The 25547-nt window shown below is 46.1% G+C and overlaps 1 protein-coding gene across 1 annotated transcript; it reads right to left on the bottom strand.

The window, feature by feature from the left end:
- Window positions 1-600: 600 nt before the first annotated feature.
- On the bottom strand, window positions 601-3014 carry LOC128136096 (40S ribosomal protein S23-like). Its single transcript, XM_052775207.1, has 4 exons — window positions 2888-3014; window positions 2241-2400; window positions 1229-1349; window positions 601-796 (listed from the first exon to the last, which is right to left on the bottom strand). Exons 1-4 carry the CDS (start codon window positions 2889-2891, stop codon window positions 650-652), a joined length of 432 nt encoding a protein of 143 aa, XP_052631167.1. The 5' UTR covers window positions 2892-3014; the 3' UTR covers window positions 601-649.
- Between the last annotated feature and the right edge of the window lie 22533 nt (window positions 3015-25547).

The following is a 25547-nucleotide window of genomic DNA, read 5'->3' as shown; positions in this document are numbered from 1 at the left end:
CTATGTTATACACTGCCATACTTGGACCCCAGCTTCAAAATCTTTACAGTTCTGCATAAGTGGCAGCTTAAGAATTCAGAAATTTAGTTTCATGGGCCCTCTTCATGGCTGCTTTCAGGAAAAAGGGTCTACAGAAGAGGGATTTATCAATCCATCCCGATGACAACACAGTTGCTACTCTAGTTATTAGGCTGAAGTAGCCTTCATGGAGATGCTGGCAATCAAGGATGGTGCACAAAGCACTAAAACACCCTTGCATTCTGTGAAGCAAGTCTCTGAAGTTCCTGGCAGGTAGGTAGCTGTGTAGTTCTGCTGAACACAAAGGTAAATTTGCAAATGCTTAAGTGCTTATTAAGCTCACCTACTGGTTATAAAGATGCTCTGGCTTTCTTCTGTCAGTCTAAAGCAAAGCTTTCTTACAAAAGAAAACGCCATCTGCAAACATACAAAAAAAAAAAAAAAAAAGATGACAGCATGCCCTGACATCTGAGTTATGTCACTTGCAGATGCGTTAAAAAAAAAAACAAACAAAAAAACCCAAAACACCACAACAACCATCAACCCCCACATCACCACATCATAAGCCTTACATAACAAATATAAGAGTTTTTCCAAATACAATTTTAATTTATATTCTTGGCACATCAATTTATGATCTTGGTCTCTCCTTCTTGCCCTTGTATAAGGCCAACAGGGAAACATTGGTTACTTTGACAACCTTGAAGCGAACTCCAGGAATGTCACCAACAGCATGACCCTTCCGACCAAAACCAGCAACCAGAACTTCATCATTTTCCTAGAATGAAAGACAGTGCAAAAACAGAGCTATAAACATTAAACCTGTACATACTTCTAAATTAATTTACATTAAATTTGAGCCACATCAGAGACTTTCTAAGGAAAGGGTGGAAAGACAGTAAATGCTGAAGTCTATTGATAGATATACATGAATTATGGATTATCCCCCTCAGTATTTTGGAGAAGGGAAACATAAGCTGAGGTATCATTTAGCTTGCAGGAGTACTGCTGAGGACCAGCTTACCTTAGCAAGTGAAAAGTACAAAACCACCTCTGGCACTTCTCATCTGCTTCTGCAGATACAGCATTAAGATATACACGGTTCAGAATGCCATGAACCCTTGTCTAGCCATCACCTGATTCTATCAATTATGTGTTTCTTTACTTTCACACACAGCTTTCTATAGGTTGTTTCTTGAAAATTATTCACCTCAATGAAGTTCAGGCAACCATCATTGGGAACAAAAGCTGTTATTTTTTTGCCATTCTTGATCAGCTGGACTCTGACACATTTCCTGATGGCAGAGTTAGGCTGCTTAGCTTCTACTCCACTAAAACAGAAGTGCATGAAAATATATTAGCAAAAATCTGTTTGATAAATTAGCAGATATTCATTACAATACCATTAATCACTATGTTATTTTGTACTAACCATAAGTCACATGTGTATTTCAAAAGCAAAAACTATTAGTGATCTACATAGAGCTATGCAATATCCAAAGACTTAGTTACTAAACAGAGTAAAAATCGAAAGCAAGTATTCTAGAGACAAATACTAACTCAGTCATTAAAAATTTGGAAAAGAAAAAGAAACACCTTGGGGTCCTGAGAGTATCCTAACAAAAATTGTAAGTTACTAACAAAAAGCCAGAACACAAGCAGATGGAACCTTTGATACTTGCTGACTGCATCAAACAAAGCACACACGCTGAACCCCCCACCCAAACTAAACTTAAATGTTAAATAAAATTCTTCTTCTTCTAAAGGTTATACACAATTTCAAACCCAACACTGAGTATATGAGAACAAATACCTTTAGCATTGTCACCTAAAAAACCCAACTGTTTTCAATCTAGTATATAGAAGCTACAAAATAATAAAAATTTGTCATACTTCAGGTAGAAAAACTCTAACATATTTAGAAAAAGCAACTTGGAGGTGTTTCTTCTTTAAAGTCACATATGGGATCTTTCAAAGGTCCCAAATTACCAGGAATTTTCCTGGTGACTTCAAGGACTACAACCCAGAATAGCCTACACTGTACATTAGGTGGCTGTGGGTCAGACACAAGCACCAGGTGCTTGTGCCACGACTTGGCTCACTGCTGAGCATGCTCTCGCATACCCCTAACCCGGCACAAGCACAAGCTGCCCCCATCCCACGGCAAACTACCCCCAGCACCTGCGAGGCCATAAAGGTGCGCTCCACTAAGTTTTACCCACACTTTTTCCAGAACAATTCCCTTGGCGTGAGAAGCGCCGCCGAAGGGGTTGGCCTTCAACGCAGTGCCCAAGTGGGCCTTCTTATACTGTTTGTCGTGCCACTTCTGATCGCGGCGGTGGCTGCGGAGTTTCCGAGCGGTACGGAGCCCACGGCACTTCCCTAGAAAACACCGGCACAGACCTGGAGGTCACCGAGCAGCTCCTGCCGTCACCGCCCCTCGCGGGCCTCGGGAGGCAACCCAGCGGCGATCAACGGCCGCGGGGCACGCGAGACCGCAGACCTCCTCGCGCGCGCGGGGGGGGGGGGGCACAACAGGGACCCACAATATCACTACCGACAGGCAGCAAGGGGGAATAGGGGAGAAAGGCTAACGGAGGCACTGCTAACACCGAAGCCTAGGGACGTCGCAAGGGCCCAGAGCCAGTGGAGGAGACTCGCGGGACAGTGAGGGGGAGCGCTCTGGGCCGCCTCTCCCCGCGCGCGCGCGCGCACACACACACTCCCCCAGTCCCAGTGCCCCCAAGATCGCCGCTACAACACACACACTCCCCTCTCCCCCCCGCTCCAGTCCCCCCCAAGGTCGCCGCTACGTCTCTGTCTCTCCTTCTCCCCCCATCCCCTCCAAGGTCGCCGCTACAACACTCACCCATCTTGCCACCACGCCTGTCAAGCTGAAAAAAGAGAGGCCTGTCGTGCGCCGCGCCGGTTAGCTGCGGCCGCAAGGACCCGCGTTGGGGTGATCATGTCGCGCCTGACTGGAAACTCCCATCCGGGACCAGCACTGGTCGTCACCGCTCGCGTGAGGCTCCCCCGAGGAAGGGGGCTGTGACGGGCCCGCCTGGGGGACGTCCCCGTGCAGCTGCAAAACCAAATCACCCCGCAACCCTGCACACCGAGGCGGGAAGAGAGGATAAGTAGCTCTACTGTCACTTCTAATTTTAGCAGCACATCCCGCAGTCCTTGGCTGGGCACGCAGCCTGTGCTGTTGTGTAGCGGCGTGTTGTGTTACCCGGCGGCGCAGGGGCCGTCGTTCCTCAACGGTGTGAGGTGGGCGCCCGCAGCAGCAGAGAATTTCTTTCCCTCTTGCAGTTTAAAAACAGGTGATGACATCTGGATACCAGTAGTGACTTGTCTTTTTTCTTTCTTTAATCTAGTTTCTTTGGGAATTACAGACCTTATTAGGGAGGGAAGCTGGTGAAAGCACTGAATATAAAATGTCATCTTCCTTACTGAGGTGAGAGAGTAGAATGAAGTACTCATGCAAGAATTAAACTTCTCTTTCCTACCTCTTGTCAAACACATCTGAAATCATCATCATTGTCCCCCACATTAGGGAACTAGATCCTGACTTTATGAAACTCTTGTTTGTTCTTTCATGACACTGGTAACTACATGGCAGGGGGTGAGGTGTTTGTTTTAGTGTAAAAGCCTCCTGCTTATTAGCATTAGTCTAGGAATTAGGAACCTGGGTTTAGTTTTCCTGTTCAATGTGGATTTCTCCTTTATCCAGTGACACAGAGATACAAAAATTGTAACTTGTAAAGGAACCAGAAGGCTAGATTTCTGTAACCAAATGCTACTCATGCTCCCCTTGTATTTTCTGTAGCATGATGGATGCTTGCAATATTTTCCATAGTTAAGAGAAATGGAGAAGGACTCCCACACACTATCAGTCTAGCAATTGGAACAGTTTTAGGCATGGAAGTCTTAAAAATGAAGGGGTTTTGACCTGATTAACCTGAGGAAAGAGATGCATGTATAATACTGTTCATTGGTTTGGAGGGCATGGTGACATCACTCTCATGTTTAATGGAATGGCCTCAACTGGAGCTTGAAAGGCCCCTTATTTCTGCCCTCTTAGAGCTCATTAAATTAAGTATGCAGGGAAACCTCTAAGTTACAATAATAGAATCATAGAATGGTTTGGGTTGGAAGGGACCTTCAAAGTTAACTCTATCCCAGCTGAAACCAGGACACCAACCAGCAAGAAGGCTGGAGGGGCACAAGAAGTTGGGAGGGGACACAGCCAGGACAGCTGACCCAAAGTGGCCAAAGGGGTATTCCATACCATGTGATGTCACATCTAGTATATAAACTGGGGGGAGTGGGGCTGGGAGGGATCGCCACTCGGGGACTAACTGGGTGTCGATCGGCGGGTGGTGAGCAATTGCATCGTGCATCACTTGTATATTCCAATCCTTTTATTATTACTATTGTCATTTTATTAGTGTGATCATTATCATTATTAGTTTCTTCTTTTCTGTTCTATTAAACCGTTCTTATCTCAACCCACAAGTTTTACCTTTTTCCTTCCGATTCTCTCCCCCATCCCACTGGGTGGGGGGGGAGTGAGTGAGAAGCTGTGTGGTGCTTAGTTGCTGGCTGGGGTTAAACCACGGCATCTGGGCAACCTGTTCCATTGTCTCACCACCCTTATCGTAAGAAATTTCTTCCTAATGTCCAATCTAAATCTACCCTATTTCAGTTCAAACCATTGCCCCTTGTACTGTCAGTACAGGCCCTAGTAAAAAGTCTCTCTATCTTTCCTATAAGCCCCCTTTATATATTGAAAGGCTGCAATAAGGTCTCCCCAGAGCCTTCTCTTCTCCAGGAATTTCTACATCTTCATCAGATTTATGCAGCAGACACGTGCCAAGCTGTTCACAACATGAGCAAAAGCAGAAAACTCAAGAATGGTATATTTAGAATGAACTAGGAAGATACCCAAGGACTTTAGATGGTAACTGAGTGTGCTGGTTTTGGCTGGGATAGAGTTAATTTTCTTCATAGTAGCTAGTATGGGGCTATGTTTTGGATTTCTGCTGAAAACAGTGTTGATAATTAATACAGGGATGTTTTCATTATTGCTGAGCAGTGCTTACACAGAGTCAAGGCCTTTTCTGCTTCTCACACTGCCCAGGCAGCGAGTAGGCTGAAGGTGCACAAGAAGTTGGGAGGGGACACAGCTGGGACAGCTGAGCCCAAGTGACCAAAAGGATATTCCAGACCATATGACATCATGCTCAGCAATAAAAGCTGGGGGAAGAAGGAGGAAGGGGGGGGACATTCGGAGTAATGGCATTTGTCTTCCCAAGTCACCGTTATGCGTGATGGAGCCCTGCTTTCCTGGAGATGGCTGAACACACCTGCCTGCTGATGGGAAGTAGTGAATGAATTCCTTGTTTTGCTTTGCTTGCGTGCACGGCTTTTGCTTTACCTATTAAACTGTCTTTACCTCAACCCATGAGTTTTCTCGCTTTTGCCCTTCTGATTCTCTCCCCCATCCCGCTGTGGGGGAGTGAGTGAGTAGCTGTGTGGTGTTTAGTTGCTGGCCGGGGTTAACCCACAACAGTGGTATAGCACCAACATTTTGCTCTCACAGATGAAAGATTAGGTTTCACTTATACTTTTTCTAGGATAATTTCCTTGATGTGGGAAGTGCCACTGAAGGGGTTGGACTTCAGTGCAGTGTCCAAGTGGGCCTTCTTGTACTGCTTGTCATGTCATTTCTGGCCACGGTGGTGGCTGCAGAGTTTATGAGCAGTATGTAGCTCATGGCACTTTCCTACAAAACACAGTTTGGTACCAGACATGATTGGTATGGACAAAACGGTGATGCTAACGAGCAGCTTAGGGTACAGCTCTGTAAGGGGAGGGAGCTGCAGGCTGGCCTGGGTGCTGTGCTGTACACACAGACTGGCACAGTGGCAGGGCAGTGGTGGGTGTATCCTGCCCCCCTCCCCCCAGCATCCACACCCAGGGGAGGCTGGTCCCAGTGCCCCTGGGACAAGTAGCCTGGGCCAGCAGCTCGTCTGTGGATGCTCACCCAAGGCACCACATGCTGCTGCCGAGCCTGGGTGGGGAGTGCCAACAATGCACCATTGCACCGGCACTGAGCTCCCGGACCCATCCTCTCAGGTGCCAGTACGCTGCCAGAGCTGTTGTGCTCGTTCCTGCACTGAGAGACATGAGCGTAAAGCTACTGCTGCCAATAGCTTGGGAGGCTGCCAAAATAGAGCTGCTTTCAACAGGGAAATGGCTGAAGAAGTACAACTCCCACAATGCCTTGTGCGACTCCCACCACTTAGGCCTCATTTTGCCTCACTGTGGTGGGGTGACCTTGGCTGGCTGCCAGATGCCCATTCAGCCATTATCTCCCCCCCCCCAACAGGATAGGGGGTGTTAAAGGATTTTCAGTCATGGGTTTCTCTAGGTTTGCTTTATTAACAACTCAGAGTTGGGCCACCACCGCAGTGAATGGCAAGCTTCCAAAAATTTCTCAGTCTTATATACCTTTTTACCACCTATTATCCCAGTCCAAAGTCTTTGTAATTTTCCAGTTGATCTCAGTTCCCATGTCATTATCATTCATCAATTTATCTCATCAATTCTCGTGTCCCAGTTCTTCTGAAGTTAGTGGTCGTAGGCAGAAGGTCTTCGGTCACCACAATCACTTATCTTCTTACACATCAAAGATCACCTTTGAATTTCTGAAAATCACTCAGGCTATTCTATTAATTTATCTTGTTCTGAAGTTAATCACTTACTCCCATGTCTTAGGTCTAAGATGTATGATCCTTCTTCTGTTGATTCAGCTTGACTGGGTTTCAAGCCAGCCATGGTGAGGGCTACACAAGGGACAAATAAGCAGCTTATGCATATTGTTTTATAAGCACCTGCATTCTATTAATCACATCTAAAGCAATCTCTAATCATTAGTTATATGTCCGATACGAATAGTCTTAGAAACAATGAGGCTTAAGGCCTAGTTCCCTTTACAGAGGAGAAAAGAAGATGAAAAAGCTCGTGGGTTGAGATAAAGACAGGGAGTTCACTTATCAATTACCTTCACAGGCAAAATAGACTTGACTTGAGGAAATTAAATTTATTACCAATTAAAATAGAGATGGATGGTGAGAAACAAAGATAAAAACTAAAACACCTTCCCCCTACCCACCCCTTCTTCCCAGGCTCAACTTCACTCCTTCATTCCTGACTCCTCTACCTCCTTCTCCCGCCACCCCAAGTGGCGCAGGGGGAATGAGGAATGGGGGGTTGCGGCTCATACATAACAGTCCATCTTTGCTGCTCCTTTCTCCTCACACTTTTCCCCTGCTCCATCATGGGTCCTATCCACAGGCTGCAGTTCTTCAGAAAAAACTCTGTTCCAGCATGGGCTCTCTACGGGCTGCAGTTCCTGTCAGGAGAATCTACTCCAGCATGTGCTCTCCATGGGCTGCAGTCCTGTCAGTAGAGGCTGCTCTAGTGTGGGGTCTCCACAGGCCGCAGTTCCTTCAGGGAATATCCACCTGCTGCAGCGTGGGATCCTCCATGAGCTGTAGTGTGGATATCTGCTCTGGCGTGGTCCTCTCTACGAGCTGCAGGGAAATACTTGCTCCACCATGGTCTTCACCACAGGCTGCAGGGGAATCTCTGCTCTGGCATCTGGAGCACCTCCTCCCCCTCCTTCTTCTCTGACCTTGGTGTTCGCAGGGTGGTTTCTCACACTTTTTTTCCTCGCTCCTCACACTGCCATGTGGCATTTTGCCCTTTCTCAGATATATTTTTACAGAGGCACCATCAGCTTTACTGATTGGCTCAGCTGTGTTCTGCGGTGGATCCATTTCCCTGACCTCACGGAGGCCATCCCTGCAGCCCCCCCCCCCAAAACCTTGCTACATATACCCAATACACCCCACCCTCTGTACCTCGGGATCTTTCTCCCTCCAGTGCTCCCTGCCAGGCAGTGGTGTGGCATGGCATAGTCCAGCCCTGCCCTGCCCCTCTCCCCTCCTTGCCTAACAGCCACCTGAACCTTCGTGCAGGAGCCCGCAATCTTATAGGGGCAAGGCAATGAAGGGGAGCTGGGCTCATCCACCTTCTAGGAATGATCCTTTTGTAAATATGTTGTCAGCTTTATTCACAGATGCTTCCTCTTCATGAGGGGAGGGGACTGCCCCTGCCTCACCTGCCCTGTCTGGCTTTCTCATAGACACCCTCCTTTACCTTCCTTACTTCCTGGAGGGAATGGGTGAGTCCCCCAGCAAGCTCCTGCTGTGCGGAGGCCTACTCAAGTCTTGTCACCTCTTTCTCCTACAAACTGCTTTCATAATCCCAGAGTTTCCTTTGCAGTGGTCACTCAACATACCTGTGAGAGACTGAAAGAGTTAATGTCTCAAACATTGTGGTGGGGCAAGTTCTGCTTAAGGATGAACTCTGCATAACAACGAACCACAGGTGAAAAGAAGCAGATCAGCACAGGACAGGGAGGGTGCACAGCTCCATGTTCTGATGATGCTGTTCTGATATGCTGAGCAGGGCAGCTCATCGTGTATGGCCAAAGATCAAACAATGGTCATGTCTGCAGGGAAGGAGAAGTTACTCCCCAAACAACCCCCAAGCCCACCGACACATTTCCCAAAGGTTACACCTAATTAGCCTAGTGGGTTCGAGTGCCTGCCTGAAGGAGCGGCAAGGAGATGATAAAAGGACACAAACTGAAGCCCCACATGCACGTGCCCACTGGAACTGGACCCCTAGGATGACTGGACCAATGCTGGACCCAGGACTGGTGAAATCTTTCTCTTTTCCTTTTTCTCTCTCTGTCTTCTTCGCTCTTTCCTTTTTCACAACCCCTACACCTCATCCCTTTAAGGCATAAACCCGTTGACCAAGTCTGGGACTAAGAGTGGATCCAGCCGCCCCTAGGCCCTTCTCTGAGGAGGAGTCTAGAAAGCAAGGTGGTCTGCTCTGAACCTCATGACTCAACGGGAGGGATCTCCTTATTCCCTCAATTGATGTATATGGTTACCCTGGGTTACACAGTTTACAGAAGTAGTCTCATGCCAATTCCTGTTGTGAGAACACACACCCCCCCCCCACCTACTATCATGCCTCCCAAGTTCAGTTTGCTTCTGTCATGAATAAAATCTTTAACTGATCGTTTGGTGTCGTTTCACCGTAATTTAGCCTGAGGGAATTCCGAATTCACCACAACCCCTCCCTGGTCTGTCCAGCCTAGGTCGTGACAATACCCCATCTGCTAGTGTGTAAAATCCTTTTGGTGTTTCCTCATATTCTTCTTCCAGCTGGTAGAATAAAAAAGCAGGTTGGAGCAAAAAGGGAAGGAACCTTACTGCTCTGACTATGTCTAAGAGTGTGCGGCCTTCTCTCATTTTAATGGCAAATATTTCTTTTCAAACCACCATCAGGTGTGAAACAAACTAGACTGTATGACTGTTACATTTTGTTGGGATCTCCCTTTGCAGTGATAGACCCAGCTTATAATATAAACTGATCTTTTTTGGTTTTTTCCCTGAACGTGGGCCAAGAATCAGTAGCTTCATTGTTTATAGGTCTGATAGTCTCCATCCCCACAGACCAGTTTGCAGTAGGGGTCCAACTGTGTATGGAGATTTCTCAGAATAGGATGGGATTCTTTGGGGTAATTAGGAAAGTTGCTAGGAGTAGAAGGGAGGCAGGAAAGAGTCTGAGTTGTAACAGGATTAATTATTGCAACATCCCAGCCTGCATGGTGGAGATGAAGGCTGAAGGGCCTGTGGGCAAATTGGTTGCCCAGAGAGGATTTTGCTAGAATTGAGACAAGCTTTTGCTATATATTAAGGCCAATTTTCTGTCCATACTTGTGTTGGATTTCAGGGATCAATTCATTGTGAATATATCTGAATCAGAACATTGCATGTCTCAAAGTATAAAAATAGTAATGATATATTAAGTGCTTATACCTAGTACAGTGGTTGCCATCTACTTTGAGACGTTATTTTATAAGCTGCTCAGTTCATGGTGACCTGATGTGTCATCTGAAGGTAATTGTAAACCATGTTGAAAATAAATTGTGCCTTTGCCTGAGGAGATGCTAGCCAAAGAGATAAATTATCCATGTCTAAAATTATGTCTGCAGTCTTATTCATTGCATGCAAACTCAGTATGTGTATAAACATTGCAGCATCAGGCAGAGCAGCTGTCATCTCTAGGTCCCCATCAACTTTTTTGTAATCATCCTGTTTGGCAGAGGGTTTGCTGGACTGTGGTGACACATTTGGGAAAGTGAGGGAAGCCAGGAATACTGATTGGCTAACCTACCAGTCTCTATGATTTTTTTTGCTTCACGAACCTCATGAAACTGTGAGCCCTTATGCTGAATATAATTGCCAACTGCTTTCTTAACTACCTTTCTATAAGATAGATTAAAAAAAAAAAGAGCAATGTTTTAAGCACGATAAAATCTGCTGTGTCTCCTCTCTGGCTGCAATATATTTTGCAGTAGAAATGTTGGAATTACCACTATACTAAGAAAAAAACATCCAAGTGATAGCTGCTTTATCATCACAGGATTTAATTTTTGCATGAAGAGTAATCACTAGCAAAAACTTATTGCCAGATGGGGAAAAGATGATGATAAACAGCTGTTTAATCTCATTATTTGAAATATTAGCCACTTTCAGCCTACCATAGCCCAACTTTTAAGATGTAAACAAAATTGTTAACTTCCCATTGACTTTATCCTTCAGGAAGTTCATAGAATGTATTTGTGGATTTGAATGTGTCCTTGTGTGTTCCATAAAACAATATTTCGGCTTTGCTCATGGTCCTCTGTTCACCTTTTGTCCGCTGCATATGTACGTCGTTGAAGAATAATGACTGACTAAGCTTTGTTATTTCAAAGCTTGGTTTATTTCCATGTAAAACATGCAAATGTAAAATGGTGATTGATCAACTCAATCACAAGAGCTCATCTAATCATACACTTGTCAAGTAAAACTACTGCATATAGGGCTCCTTTCAAGAAGTTTTATTTGTAAACTCAGTAGTGGAGATGGTTGTTTTGTCATAATTCTTCAACAGAATGAAGTAAATGTTTAGGGTGACTTCTTTACAGTGGATCTCATTTCTCTTTAGATACCACACAAGTCTGTTTATTCCTGAAGCTGGTAAAAAAAGAACATTTTTAAGAACTGTATCAAATGCTTAATATTATCAACAAGTGTCAAGAGGTAAGGAAAGGCTTTTACTTCATGCTCTTTGTCTCTCAGTATTTCAGATTATGACTGCTGATTACAGTATTAGTGTTTTCACTGATTTATGCTGGTTTAACCTAGGTTAGTAGTTTGGCATTACATATTTTCTTGGTTTTCTGCAAAAAAAAATTATTTTTGAGCAAATTAACATGTACTTTTCCCCTCTTTAAGTCTGTGAGACAGTGCTCGAATAAGGCCACTTTCCCTCTAAAAATTGATAGCACCATGGAAACATACAGACTGGAAGTGCAATTAAAGATACATTCTGTTGGCACACAATGGACTAAAGGACATTTTCTTGGATTCAGCCCTTACTGACTTAGTTTAGCTGTGGTCTGCCAAATGTTGTTCATACTGCCTTCTCTCTCTTTCTCCCCACTCAGAGGACACGTGATCTATTTGTTCATGTCATATTGGTTTATATTTCAGCATTTTTCTTTAGAATCATAGAATCATTTTAGGTTGGAAAAGACCCTTAAGATCATTGAGTCCAACCATTAACCTAACACTTCCAAGTCCACTACTAAACCATGTCCCTAAGCGCCACGTCTACACGTCTTTTAAATACCTCCAGGGATGGTGACTCCACCACTTCCCTTGGAAGCCTGTTCCAATGCTTGACAACCCTTTCGGTGAAGACATTTTTCCTAATACCCAATCTAAACCTCCCCTGGCACAACGTGAGGCCATTTCCTCTTGTCCTATCCCTTGCTACTTGGGAAAAGAGACCAACACCCACCTTGCTACAACCTCCTTTCAGGTAGCTGTAGAGAGCAATAAGGTCTCCCCTGAGCCTCCTTTTCTCCAGACTAAACAACCCCAGTTCCCTCAGCCACTCCTCATAGGACTTGGTCTCTAAACCCTTCACTAGCTTCGTTGCTCTTCTTTGGACACACTCCAGCACCTCAATGTCTTCCTTGCAGTGAGGGGACCAAAACCAAACACAGAATTCAAGGTGTGGCCTCACCAATGCTGAGTACAGGGGGACAATTGCTTCCCTAGTACTGCTGGCCCCACTATTTCTGATACAAGCCAGGATGCTATTGGCCTTCTTGGCCACCTGGGCACACTGCTGACTCATATTCAGCTGGCTGTCGACCATCACCCCCAGGTCCTTTTCTGCCAGGCAGCTTTCCAGCCACTCTCCCCCAAGCCTGTAGCATTGCATGGGGTTGTTGTGACCCTTTCTTAGCTTCTGATCCCATGCTGATGAAGAACACTTAAAAGATAGTAACACAGGTATGAAATCTCCAGGCACAATCAGGAAGTCTCTCTGTACCTTATTTTTCTTTACTTATTTAGGAGGGACTACGGATCAGGAGCACTGACACGTTTAACAGATCAGTTACCTTAATGGCTTAATAATTTTTAAAAAGCTGTGTGGCACTTCTGCTTCCCCCAGGGCTGCTTAAAATTCTTAATGTTAGTTTATGTGATAAAAGCTCTTCTGCACATCCACAAAGGAGCTCAGAGAGACAATGGCAGGAGGGGAAGCCCAAATAATACCCTGCTGAGCTACACCCCATGCCCATCAGCCCATCAAAGGCCCATCTGTACAAGCCTGTTGCAAATATTCTGGTAAAGAAATCAAAATTTAATCACATAAAAGAGTTTGGTTTGATTAAGAAGTAGAAAATTGTGAAGCATAGGTATGGGAGTGTTAAGTTTGAAATGTAGTCATAGGAACTTTAGAAAATGTACTATGTGTAACCATAAGAATTCAAGTATTGTCTAAAATCAGTTAACCACAGAAACTTTGACAAAGATTTGTTGATTTGTAGTGTTTTGTTTTAGGAAACCGTTATGGACACCAGTTTGCTGCTTGGAAACCCCTTACCCTTCCCACCTCGATCTAATTATCAAGGATTCCAATCAGTAGAGTTAAGTGAGATTAACCAATGATTGTTTTGACATAAGAATATTAATAAGATGGTGAGACTGAAGGACCAATTATTAGAAAGGTTACATTTAAGAATAGACATAGTATGCATTTTTACGTAAACTAATATAGATAATGGTGAGAATCGTACTGCGCAGAATCAACTAAGAGAGGTCAAGAAGCGGACAAGTGAGGAAGACTATGGAAGACCACCAGAGACCTTCGCTGTGCCTGCGTGAAGAGACATTTACATATGCTAATGATTTATCAGAAAGTTAATGATTATGTATAACATTTTTCAGAAATTTAGTGAATATGTATAACAGGTGTGTATTTAACCTGCACAGTTAGACTAGACAGGTGCACACGATAGGTGGAGCGATCCCCCGTGTGCCCAGCGCTGCAATAAAGGAGTGCCTGCTTCTTAACTTCTCATTGCTGTTAAGGAGTTTTATTCCGGATTTCGGCAACAAGCCCAGAGGAGCATAGGGGCACACAACAGCAGGCAGGAACACAAATGAAAGGGCTCCTGAGGAATGATCCCCTTGTGGGGGTGGGGGGGCTTCTGAAGGTTGTCCCAGGAAAGCCATCAGCCCTATTGTCCAGGCTTGAAATCCATCGGGGTAGCAGCTCTCCAGATCCCCTTTCGGACTAAATGGAGTTGTTGCCTGGGGGTGGGACTCATTATGGGATGCAGGGGAAAAGCAATTCAGAGTTGCACAGGATTTATGGTATGTTTAGGGGAGCAACAAGTGTGGGAAAATAGAGGGGTAAGGGGATTAAAAGGGCCAGTTGTGTTGTGGTGGGTTGACCCTGGCTGGATGCCAGGTGCCCACCAAAGCCACTCTATCACTCCCATCCTCAGCTAGACAGGGGAGAGAAAATAAAACAAAAGGCTCGTGGGCTGAGATAAGGACAGGGAGAGATCACTCACTAATTACCATCACAGGCAAAACAGACTCGACTTGGGGAAAATTAATTTATTAGCAATCGACCAGAGTAGAGTAATAAGAAATAAAACCAAATCTTAAAACACCTTACCCCCCACCCCTCCCTTCTTCCCGGGCACAGCTTCACTCCCAAATTCTCTACCTCCTCCCCCCGAGCGACACAGGGGGACGGGGAATGGGGGTTGCAGTCAGTACATCACACGTTGTCTCTGCAGCTTCATCTTCTTCAGGGGCAGGACTCATCACACTCTTCCCCTGCTCCAGCGTGGGGTCCCTCCCACGGGAGACAGTTCTCCACAAACTTCTCCAGCATGGGTCCTTCCCATGGGCTGCAGTTCTTCACAAACTATTCCAGCATGGGTCCCTTCCACGGGGTGCAGTCCTTCAGGAGCACACTGCTGCAGCGTGGGTCCCCCGCGGGGTCACAAGTCCTGCCAGAAAACCTGCTGCAGTGTGGGCTCCTCTCTCTCCACGGGGCCACAGGTCCTGCCTGGGGCCTGCTCCAGTACGGGCTTCCCACAGGGTCACAGCCTCCTTTGGGTGCATCCACCTGCTCTAGCGTGGGGTCCTCCACGGGCTGCAGGTGGATATCTGCTCCACCATGGACCTCCATGGGCTGCAGGGGAACAGCCTGCCTCACCATGGTCTTCACCATGGGCTGCAGGGGAATCTCTGCTCCGGTGCCTGGAGCACCTCCTCCCCCTCCTTCTTCACTGACCTTGGTGTCTGCAGGGTTGTTTCTCTTACATATTCTCACTCCTCTCTTCCAGCTGCAGTTTCTGTTCCACAGCAACTTTTTTTCCCTTCTTAAATATGTTATCACAGAGGCGCTACCACTGTTGCTGATTGGCTTGGCCTTGGCCAGCGGTGGGTCCATCTTGGAGCTCTATTGGCTCTGTCGGACATAGGGGAAGCTTCCAGCAGCTTCTCACAGAAGCCACCCCTGTAGCCCCCCCCAGCTACCAAAACTTTGCCATGCAAACCTAATACACATGTGTAAATACTCTGCTGGTCAGTACACTTGTGTGGCAGGTACACCCACCCCGACAGGAAATGAAACTTCTCTGGGCAGGGAGGAGAGGGAAAAAAAAACCCCAAACCCTAGAGGCCGCAGGTTGAAAATTGAACTGACTAATCTGACATGTGCCAGGTACACGGAAGTGTTGACCTTTTGGCCAATGGGGATTAAAATGACCACAGATCAGATTTGACAAGGGTATAAATGGGGCCCCGCCGGAGGACATTTTGAGTCAGTCCTCCTCAGAGCAGTGGGTCTGCAGTCGGGGACTCTCCCCTTGGGTCAGGACGCTGCCCTAAGTAACTCCTTGAGGTTGAGAGCCCTCATCTTTTAGGTGAGTGATATGCACATTTTGAGTCATCATTTTAAATCTTAAGAATTCTTAAAAGTCGGCTGTGTAGTACTAATTCCCCTTACATCATTGAGCCTGTGGTTCACTAATGTTATTGGAGTTTTAACTAACTTTTTTTACTGAAGAATAAATCTGATTTTTAACATCTGTTGGATTTGATTGTGTGAGTCTCTGTAACGGCTTGTCTGGCTATGCTCTGTGCCTGATCAGTGCAGTCTGTCCTATCTTATTATTAAATTCCTTTCTAACTCTTTCCTGGGTGAGGGGCTCTATATTCTATGTGCATGTGTGTGTATGGAGGTGTGAGTGCCAGCAACTGAAGTCAGACCACAGGTTGGAGGGCCTGTGTATGTGGCGCCAGCAACTGGACTGAATGTGGGTGCATGAGTGAGTGTGTGATTGCTAGCTAAGATCAAGCCAGACTAGCCAGTGAATAGGTGAAGTGGCCTGGGAGCAAGGGGGTGAATGGGTCCCTAAGGGGCAGCCCTGGGTGTGAGAGTGCCTGTGTATCTATAGGGACAAGAGTACAGGAGAGTCCTGGAAAGTGCTGGCAAGTTTGTTTGTGTGTGTGCGCATGTGATAGTCTGTACCAGCCACTGGAGTAGGGCTGTGGCCTTAGGGCCTCATATGTCCAGGTGCCAGCAACTAGGGAGACTGGGATCCAGGGGAAGCTACTGGGCAGACTGAGTGTCTGAGCCCAGCTGCTGGAGGGATCCACCTTGTACATATGTGTGTATATATATATTCTCACTAGTGGGCTTCCATCCTGCTCAGCCAGAGAGGGGAGCAGTATGAGGTGGTTGGTGCTGTCTGTGTTCATGTGAATGCTCTGAGTGTCTGTCTGTGATCTGTGTGGCTGGCCATGTATATGCATATATACATATATATGTACATATGTAGTGTATATGTATGTTCTGTGTGCATGTGCCTCCTGGGAATGCATCTCCAGCCTCACTACTGATTGGACATGGGGACACTGAGTAGCAGCAGCCTCACCTCTCTCAGGCTGTTGTGTTACCGAAATCCAGAATAAAACTCCTTAATAGCAATGTGACGTTAAGAAGCAGGCACTTCATTTATTGCAGTGCTGGATGCATGGGGGATAATTACACCTAGCGTGCATGCCACAGCTTCAGCACAAACAGGTTATATGGAGTAATAATTACATATTAATCAGATTAATATATATATGCATAAAAATTATTAGTGATTATCATCATAGAATCATAGAATCATAGAATCATTTCGGTTGGAAAAGACCTTCAAGATCATCGAGTCCAACCATTAACCATGCCCCCTAAACCATGCCCTGGAGTACCCTGTCCACTCGCTTTTTGAATACCTCCAGGGATGGTGAATCAACCACTTCCCTGGGCAGCCCATTCCAATGTTTCACAACCCTCTCAGTAAAAAAATTTTTCCTAATATCTAAACTAAATCTCCCTTGCCTCAACTTGAGGCCATTTCCTCTTGTCCTATCTCCAGCCATCTGACAGAAGAGACCAACACCCACCTCACTACAACCCCCTTTCAGGTAGCTGTAGAGAGCGATAAGGTCTCCCCTCAGCCTCCTCTTTTCTAGACTGAACAGCCCCAGCTCCCTCAGCCGCTCCTCATAAGACTTGTGCTCAAGGCCCCTCACCAACTTGGTTGCTCTCCTCTGGACACGCTCTAGCACCTCAATGTCTTTCCTGTAGTGAGGGGCCCAAAACTGAACACAGTACTCGAGGTGCGGCCTCACCAGTGCCGAGTACAGGGGAACAACAACCTCCCTGTTCCTGCTGGCCACACTGTTTCTGATACAGGCTAGGATGCCATTGGCCTTCTTGGCCACCTGGGCACACTGCTGGCTCATATTCAGCCAGCTGTCAACCAGCACACCCAGGTCTTTCTCTGCCAGGCAGCTTTCCAGCCACTCTTCCCCAAGCCTGTAGCACTGCATGGGGTTGCTGTGACCGAAGTGCAGGACCCGGCACTTGGCCTTGTTAAACTTCATACGATTGGCCTCAGCCCATTGATCCAGCCTGTCCAGATCTCTTTGTAGAGCCTCCCTACCCTCAAGCAGATCGACCCTGCCTCCCAACTTGGTGTCGTCTGCAAACTTGCTGAGGGTGCACTCAATCCCCTCATCCAAATCATCAATAAAGATATTAAACAGAACAGGGCCCAACACCGAGCCCTGGGGAACACCACTTGTGACCCGCCGCCAACTGGATTTCACCCCATTCACCACTACCCTCTGGGCTCAGCCATCCAGCCAGTTTTTCACCCAGTGAATAGTGCACTTATCCAGGCCACGAGACGCCAGCTTCTCAAGGAGTATGCCATGAGAGACAGTGTCAAAGGCCTTGCTGAAGTCTAGGAAAATAACATCCACAGCTTTTCCCTCATCCACTAGGCGGGTCACCTGGTCATAGAAGGAGATCAGGTTGGTCAAGCAGGACCTGCCTTTCGTAAACCCATGCTGACTGGGCCTGATCCCCCTCTTATCCTGGAGTTGCCATGTGAGTGCTTTCAAGACAAACCGTTCTATAATCTTCCCCGGTACCAAGGTCAGGCTGACAGGCCTGTAGTTCCCCGGATCCTCCCTCCGACCCTTCTTATAAATGGGAGTCACATTGGCAAGCCTCCAGTCCTCTGGGACCTCCCCTGTTGACCAGGAACGCTGATAGATGATAGAGAGTGGCTTGGCAAGGACCTCTGCCAGTTCCCTCAGTACTCTTGGATGGATCCCATCAGGTCCCATAGATTTGTGAGTGTCCAGATGGCGTAGCAGGTCCCTAACTAATTCCTCCTGGATTAAGGGGGGTATGTTATGCTCTTCATCCGCACCTTCCAGCTCAAGGGGTGGAGTACCCTGAGGATGACCGGACTCACTATTAAAGACTGAGGCAAAGAAGGCATTAAGTACCTCGGCCTTTTCCTCATCACTGGTTGCTACGTTCCCTTCTGTATCCATTAAAGGAAAGATATTCTCCTTGGGATTCTTTTTACTGTTAACATATTTGTAAAAACATTTTTTGTTGTCCCTTACGATAGTGGCCAGATTGAGTTCTAGCTGAGCTTTCGCCTTTCTAATTTTCTCTCTGTATGATCTAACAAGATCCCTGTACTCCTCCCAAGTTGCCCGCCCTTTCCTCCAGAGATGATAAACTCTCCTTTTTTTCTTAAGTCCTAGCAAAAACTCCCCATTCAGCCAGGCCGGTCGTTTTCCTTGGCGGTTCGACTTGCGGCACATGGGAATAGCCTGGTCCTGAGCCATTAAGATTTCCTTCTTAAAGAATGTCCATCCCTCCTGGACCCCTTTGCCCTTCAGGACCGTCTCCCAAGGGACTCTCTCAACCAGTGCCTTGAAGAGGCCAAAGTTAGCCCTCCGGAAGTCCATAGTGGTGGTTTTGCTGACCACCTTCTTTGCCTCACCAAGAATTGAAAATTCTACCATTTCATGGTCACTAAGCCCAAGACGTCCTCCGACCACCACACCTCCCACCAGTCCTTCCCTGTTCGTAAAGAACAGATCTAGCAAGGCTCCTCCCCTGGTTGGCTCACCCACCAGCTGTGTCAAGAAGTTATCTTCCACACACTCCAGGAACCTCCTAGATTGTTTACTCACTGCTGTGTTGTATTTCCAGCAGATGTCTGGAAAGTTGAAGTCCCCCACAAGGACAAGGGCGCACGATTCTGAGACTACTGCCAGCCGCCTGTAGAATGATTCATCCGTCTCTTCAACCTGGTCGGGCGGTCTATAACAGACTCCCAGTACAATATCTCTCTTATTGGCTTTCCCTCTCATCCTCACCCATAAGCACTCCACCTTGTCATCAGAATCGCGTAGCTCTGTACAGTCAAAACATTCCCTAACATAAAGAGCCACCCCACCACCTCTTTTACCTTGCCTATCCCTTCTGAAGAGCTTGTAGCCATCCATTGCAGCACTCCAGTCATGGGAGTCATCCCACCATGTTTCCGTGATGGCGACTAAGTCATATCTATCCTGCTGCACAATGGCTTCCAACTCCTCCTGTTCATTGCCCATGCTGCATGTGTTGGCATAGATGCATTTGAGCTGGGTCATCGAATCCACCCCTAACATCGGCATGCTGCCCCCAGGCTCATCTCTGGTGCACCTAGTTTTATCCCTTACCCCCTTCAAACCTAGTTTAAAGCCATCTCTATGAGCCCTGCCATCTCATGAGCAAGGATTCTCTTACCCCTTTGAGATAGCTGGACTCCATCTGTCACCAGCAAGCCCGGTGCTGTGTAAGCCTCCCCATGATCAAAAAACCCAAAATTCCACCTATGGCACCAGCCTCTGAGCCACGTATTAACCAGGTGTGTTTTCCTGTTCCTTTCAGTGTATTTCCCTGCCACTGAAGGGATTGAGGAAAACACTACCTGTGCTCCCGATCTTTCTACTAATCGTCCCAGTGCCCTGAAATCCCTTTTGATTGCCTTTGGATTCCTCTCTGCAATCTCATCACTGTCAACCTGCACAACCAGCAATGGGTAATAATCAGAGGGCCAAACCAGACCAGGGAGTTTCCTGGTAATGTCTTTTACCCAGGCCCCAGGGAGGCAGCAGACTTCCCTGTGGGATGGGTCAGGTCTGCATATTGGGCCCTCTGTCCCCTTTAAGAGGGAGTCACCTATGACAATTACCCTCCTTTTTTCAGAGGATGTGAGAATGCATGGGGTTGCCCGACTGGGCTTAGGCACCTCCCTAGATAGGGCTTCATCTACACCCTGATCTTCACTGGCCTGGTCCTCAAGTTCCAGAGCCCCATACCTGTTGTGTAGGGGCAACTGGGAAGGTGAGAGAGACCAGGAGCGGATTCACCTGCCTCCCCGAGCAGGAAGCTGTATCCATTCCCCTCCATCTCTTAGGTCCCCTCCTGCCTGGTGGCAGGAGGGCAGGGGAACCTCTGCTTCTTGCGGAGCTTCCATCTGCTGCCTCTGCCTCAGGGATGGTAGGGTGTGGGGTGTGTGTGTGGTGTGTAGGGTGTGGGCCCACATAGTACTGCCATCATAATACTGCCTACATCTGATCATGCACAATGACAAATTCATTTGAGTCAAAGGGCTGCTTTTATGACCACCGACCCATTTGAGATTCTGTTGCCTGTCCTTGAAGTCCTTGTTCTTGTCCTTGTTCTTTGATCTTGAAGCTTAACGCAGTTTCAATCACATGTGGTCAGTTTCAACATTGTTCTCATCTAGCATACAGGAACATCTAGTCATAAGAGCAAAGAACTGCAAAACTTATGAGTAAATACTAGTTAATCACTTGACTACACTTTTGTAATTACCTCTATTAGCTAGTCCCCTGGCTACACTTTTGTCTATTGTTTCAATCATAATGTTAGTTCTCAAACACAAAATTCGATAGAAAATATATGAGGTTTCTATGGTTATACCTATCATGATTCATTGTACCTAACACAATTCCCTATGGTTACAATTTTAACTTGTAAGTACAAAACTGATTTTTTTGTATTGTAACAGTTGGATCCAGCATGATATATTTTCTTCTAACACTTAGCTGAGCTGTGTGTCTTTACTGGTGTAATTATTCTAAATTTAGCCTCATACATTTCTGGTGCTTCACAGAAAATTTAGAGATTGTTTTTAACCAGTACTTGTTTATCACTACCCTCCCTCATCTCATTTTTCAAGCTGGGATTCTCACATAAGTATCTGGATTCCTCCTTAAATTGGATAGAAGCAGTACTATTGAAGTCAAGCTGTTGAGAGATTAGTGAATACTCTGTTATTCAAAGAGAAATTATTAAGATGGTAAATCCTTTTTGATAGTTAAAATACTAAAGACCGTATCTTAATCTTGTATCTGGAATGCAATAGACAGGAGCTCTTGGTCAGTGAAGTAGAGCTGACTTCTGTCATCACATCAGCAGGTTGCTGCCAAGCAAGAAAGGAATGTGTGTGTGTGGGGGGGGGGTTGTCCTGGGTTCAGTTGGGATAGAGTTAATTTTCACAGGAACCTGGGAGGGGGAACAGCCAGGACAGCTGACCTGAACTAGCCAAGGGGATATTTCATACCATGTGATGTCATGCTCAATATATAAATGGGGAGCAGGCTGGGGGGAAGGTCTCTCAGTGTGGGAAGTGGCAGAGAGTCAGGTTCTGGGTGGTGAGCAGTTGCACTGTGCATCACTTGTTTTGTATATTCTTTTATTAGTACCATTGTTGTTGTTGTAACTACTCTTTTTGTGTTGTCCCAGTAAACTGTCCTTATCTCAACCCACGAGGTTCCATTTTTTTTCTTTCTCCTTTCTGATTCTCCTCTCCATCCCACCGGAGGGGGGCGGGTGTCCCGATCTAATGTTGGGGAAGGTTTCGATATGATCCCAAGAGCGAGATTAAGACACAAATGAGGTCAAATGCCGTATACCCAAAAGAGCTTTTATTATCAAAAGTAGATAATAGTAGCGATAGGATAGAATGGAAGAAAAGGCAGAAATCAAGCAAGCAGTCAGGATAGAGTTGCAAGGATAGTCACCACCATGGATCCAGCGGCATCCTGTTGGTCCTCAGTCTTCAATTCTTCGGTGGTGGGTGCACACCACGGCTTGTCTCCACGGTTTTTTTATAGGGCATATTTCGATGATGCATGCACATACGTGTTGTTCATGCACTATTCACACGCTGCAGGTTTCGTCTATCACATGACCTTTGCATTATCAATACCAGAAACCAGTATCTTATCTCAAAGACTACAGTTTCTGTGAGAATGGTAGTCTCCACATTCTTCGCTGACTCCGGCCTGTCTCCTCCCCTGGATGCCTCAGTGGCCTGGTAATCGTCCTTTTGGACAGAGGAGTGCCCTGCTTAAACAAGCCATCTCTGGGATAAGTGGCTTGTCACAGCAAACAATCCTTGAGACGAATGGCTTGAGATGATAGTCCAGTCTCTCACAACAAACAATCTTTGAGACAAATAGCTCAAGATAACAATTCAGTCTCTCACAGTGGGGAGGAGTGAGCAAGCGGCCTCGTGGTGCTTTGTTGCCATCTGGGGTTAAACCATGACAGGGGTGTATGTATATACATAGCTATGTGTATATATTTATACAAGCTATGTGTATATATTTATACACATAGCTGTTTGCAGGAGCAGACTATGACTATCTCCTGTGTGAATATTTAAGTGGAGAAGGGTGTAGTATGGGTACAAATGTCAGCTAAGCACTGGTCCAGGTTTCCTTTCAAGAGTAAGCTGTCCACACTGAAGGCCTGTACAAAGAACTCATTTCAGCCAGAGCCCCAGAGTTCCTTCCAAATTCGATCATAGGTCCATAGCTCTGTTCATGAATGTGGCCATACTGGACATGAGCAGGCTGAAGAGTGCTAAAATGGCACTTGATCTAACAGCAAATATCTGGTCCAGTATAGACACTTTGAACTCAGGCTGCAGTTAGTGAGCAATGTGGGGAGAAAGCATGTAGGTCATAGAATTTGGCATGCTCCAGTCTACCCTTCACATTGCTGCAGCAGCAAAGCAAACCCTTCCTCAAGGACTGGCTCATGGACTACGGAGAGCAGAGGAAAGGAGGATCTAACTTACTCCTGGCGGAATTAATCATTGGCTACGTGGGAAAACAGAGAGACCTAGGGGAGTGATCTAGGAGATCCTGAACTTTGCTTAGCTATTTATAACAATGTGACTGACCAACACAACCCCACAATGGAAGAAGGATCAGAGGAGAAGGGAAAAAATAATGAGCTCAGGGAAGAATGTAATGGATGACTGCCCATTATTGTAAAGAAAGCTGAATTTATCTCAACATAAGGAGGACTGGAGGATAACCTTTGTTTTAGACATACAGCTGTACCAGTGAGTCATCAGGTTCCCTGAGATAATTAGTACGGAGTAATGTCTTCCTGAGCCAGACAGACCAGCATGGGGGGAAGCGTATAAGTGGCTCAGCCCAACATAAAGTATGAAAACTGGACAATTAATAAAACAAACTTTGAAGAGAGCAACAGGATCGAGCTGGATTCAACCCAGGTATTCCTTCCTGGTGACTGGGGACGCCTAGCATCATGACAGTGAGCATATAGAGACTGGTAATGAGAATCACTTGTATTATGATTTAACTGCATATTGCAATTACTATATTATGCTTGTGTTGTAAACTCAGTATATTGCTGTATCACTCTTCTAAATCAAAACCCCATGTAGCACCAAATATCTTCAAATAAGTAAATTTGATATTAAACATTAAACCCTCCTCGAGTGGAAAATCTAAAAGAACCTGGTCAGAGAGTATTGGACTCTGACAAATATGCTAACTTGTTCAAGGATAGAAAGGGAGAAAATTTGAGGTAGGAAAGGGAAAACCCAACTGAAGTGTAGCAGCATGTCGTGGTTTAACCCCAGCCAGCAACTAAGCACCACGCAGCTGCTCAATCACTGCATGGGATGGAGAAGAGAATCAGAAAAAAAAGTAAAACCCGTGGGTTGAGATAAGAACAGTTTAATAAAACAGAAAAGAAGAAACTAATAATGATAATGATAACACTAATAAAGTGACAGCAGTAATAATAAAAGGACTGGAATACACAAATGATGCACAGTGCAATTGCTCACCACCCACTGATCGACACCCAGTTAATCCCTGAGCGGCGATCCCCCTGCCCCCACTCCCCCCAATTTATATACTAGACGTGATGTCACATGGTATGGAATACCCTGTTGGCCACTTTGGGTTACGGATGCACAACTAACCAAATCCAACAGGTGTTAAAACTCAGATTTATTCTTCAGCAAAAGTTAGTTAGAAGTCCGGTAGCATTTTATAAAACCACAGGCTCAATGATGTAAAGAGAATTAATACTACACGGCTGACTTAAGAATTCCCAAGATTTAAAGTGATGGCTCAAAACGCGCATATCGCTCACCTAAATGCTGAGGGCTCTCTCCCTCGAGGAGTTACCTCGGGCAGTGCCCTGACCCAAGGGGGAGTCCCCGACTGCAGACCCGCTGCTCCGAGGAGGACTGCCAACGTTTCCTCCGGTGGGACCCCGTTTATACCCCTGTCGAATCTGACCTGTGGTCATTTAATCCTATTGGTTAGGAGGGTCACCTCGGTGTACCTGGCGCGTCTCGATTGGCCAGTTCCAATTTCAACCTGCAGCCTCCAGGGTTTCCTTCCCCTTCTCCCTTCCTGGAGAAGTTTTGTTTCCTGCTGGCAGGATGGGGGGGGAGAGTACTGACACAATCCACCCCATGACCACAGTCATGATTCGACTGGTTTCCTTGAAGTGGTGGTACAGTCACCTCTTGCCTCCAAAGTTAAAAGGGGGTGCAGTTTGGTGAATTTGATGCTCATTGTGGGCCATCATTCCCTTCTGGTCTAGAACCAAAGTGGAATATCGAACACAGGAATATCCAGTGTATGGACAGGTTTTAAGGGAGTATACTTAACCGTTGGTACAGGCTTCACTACCAAGCATTTGATAGAACTTATTGCAATATAGATTACAGTAGTCATAACTACAAGCATTATTAAAGATTAGAGAATGCTGGTCACCCACCCCATCAAAGAAAATCTGAACATATCAAAACTTTTCCCAACCAGTTGGTCCCTGGTGCAGAAGCAATTGCCTCCGAGTCTCTTGCCGTATTCTCTCGTTGATTTAGTCTTGAAGCCACATTGACACATTTGGAGTGAACACAGCAGTTGTCCATCGACATGTTCAAAACTTTACATATACCCTTCTCTTTCTTTGGCATCTAATCCAATACAGCCCAATTTTTGATAGTCATTTTACCAATACATTATAACTGACTGTTTGAGAGTCCCCAAATTGTTAGATGTAGCATTGGCTAAGGTTGATAGCTGTAAACTCAGTTCTAGGGTGCTCTATCGATGTTCCTCGAGTACCATACACAGTTGCCCCCATGGAATTTCAGGGCATAGCGTAGTACCATTCCAACTCCACCCCGTGATCCCATGGGTTAGTTGGAGGATAGAGTCACATCTGGTGTTTCATACTGAACTAGCATTTACTGCACCTGGTGACCAACTATAAACAATATGAGTATAACC

The sequence above is a fragment of the Harpia harpyja genome, chromosome W (assembly GCF_026419915.1).
Source record: "Harpia harpyja isolate bHarHar1 chromosome W, bHarHar1 primary haplotype, whole genome shotgun sequence".
NCBI lineage: Eukaryota > Metazoa > Chordata > Aves > Accipitriformes > Accipitridae > Harpia > Harpia harpyja.
The sequence above is the reverse complement of the archived record's forward strand: the minus strand, read 5'-3'. Positions and strand labels throughout refer to the sequence as shown.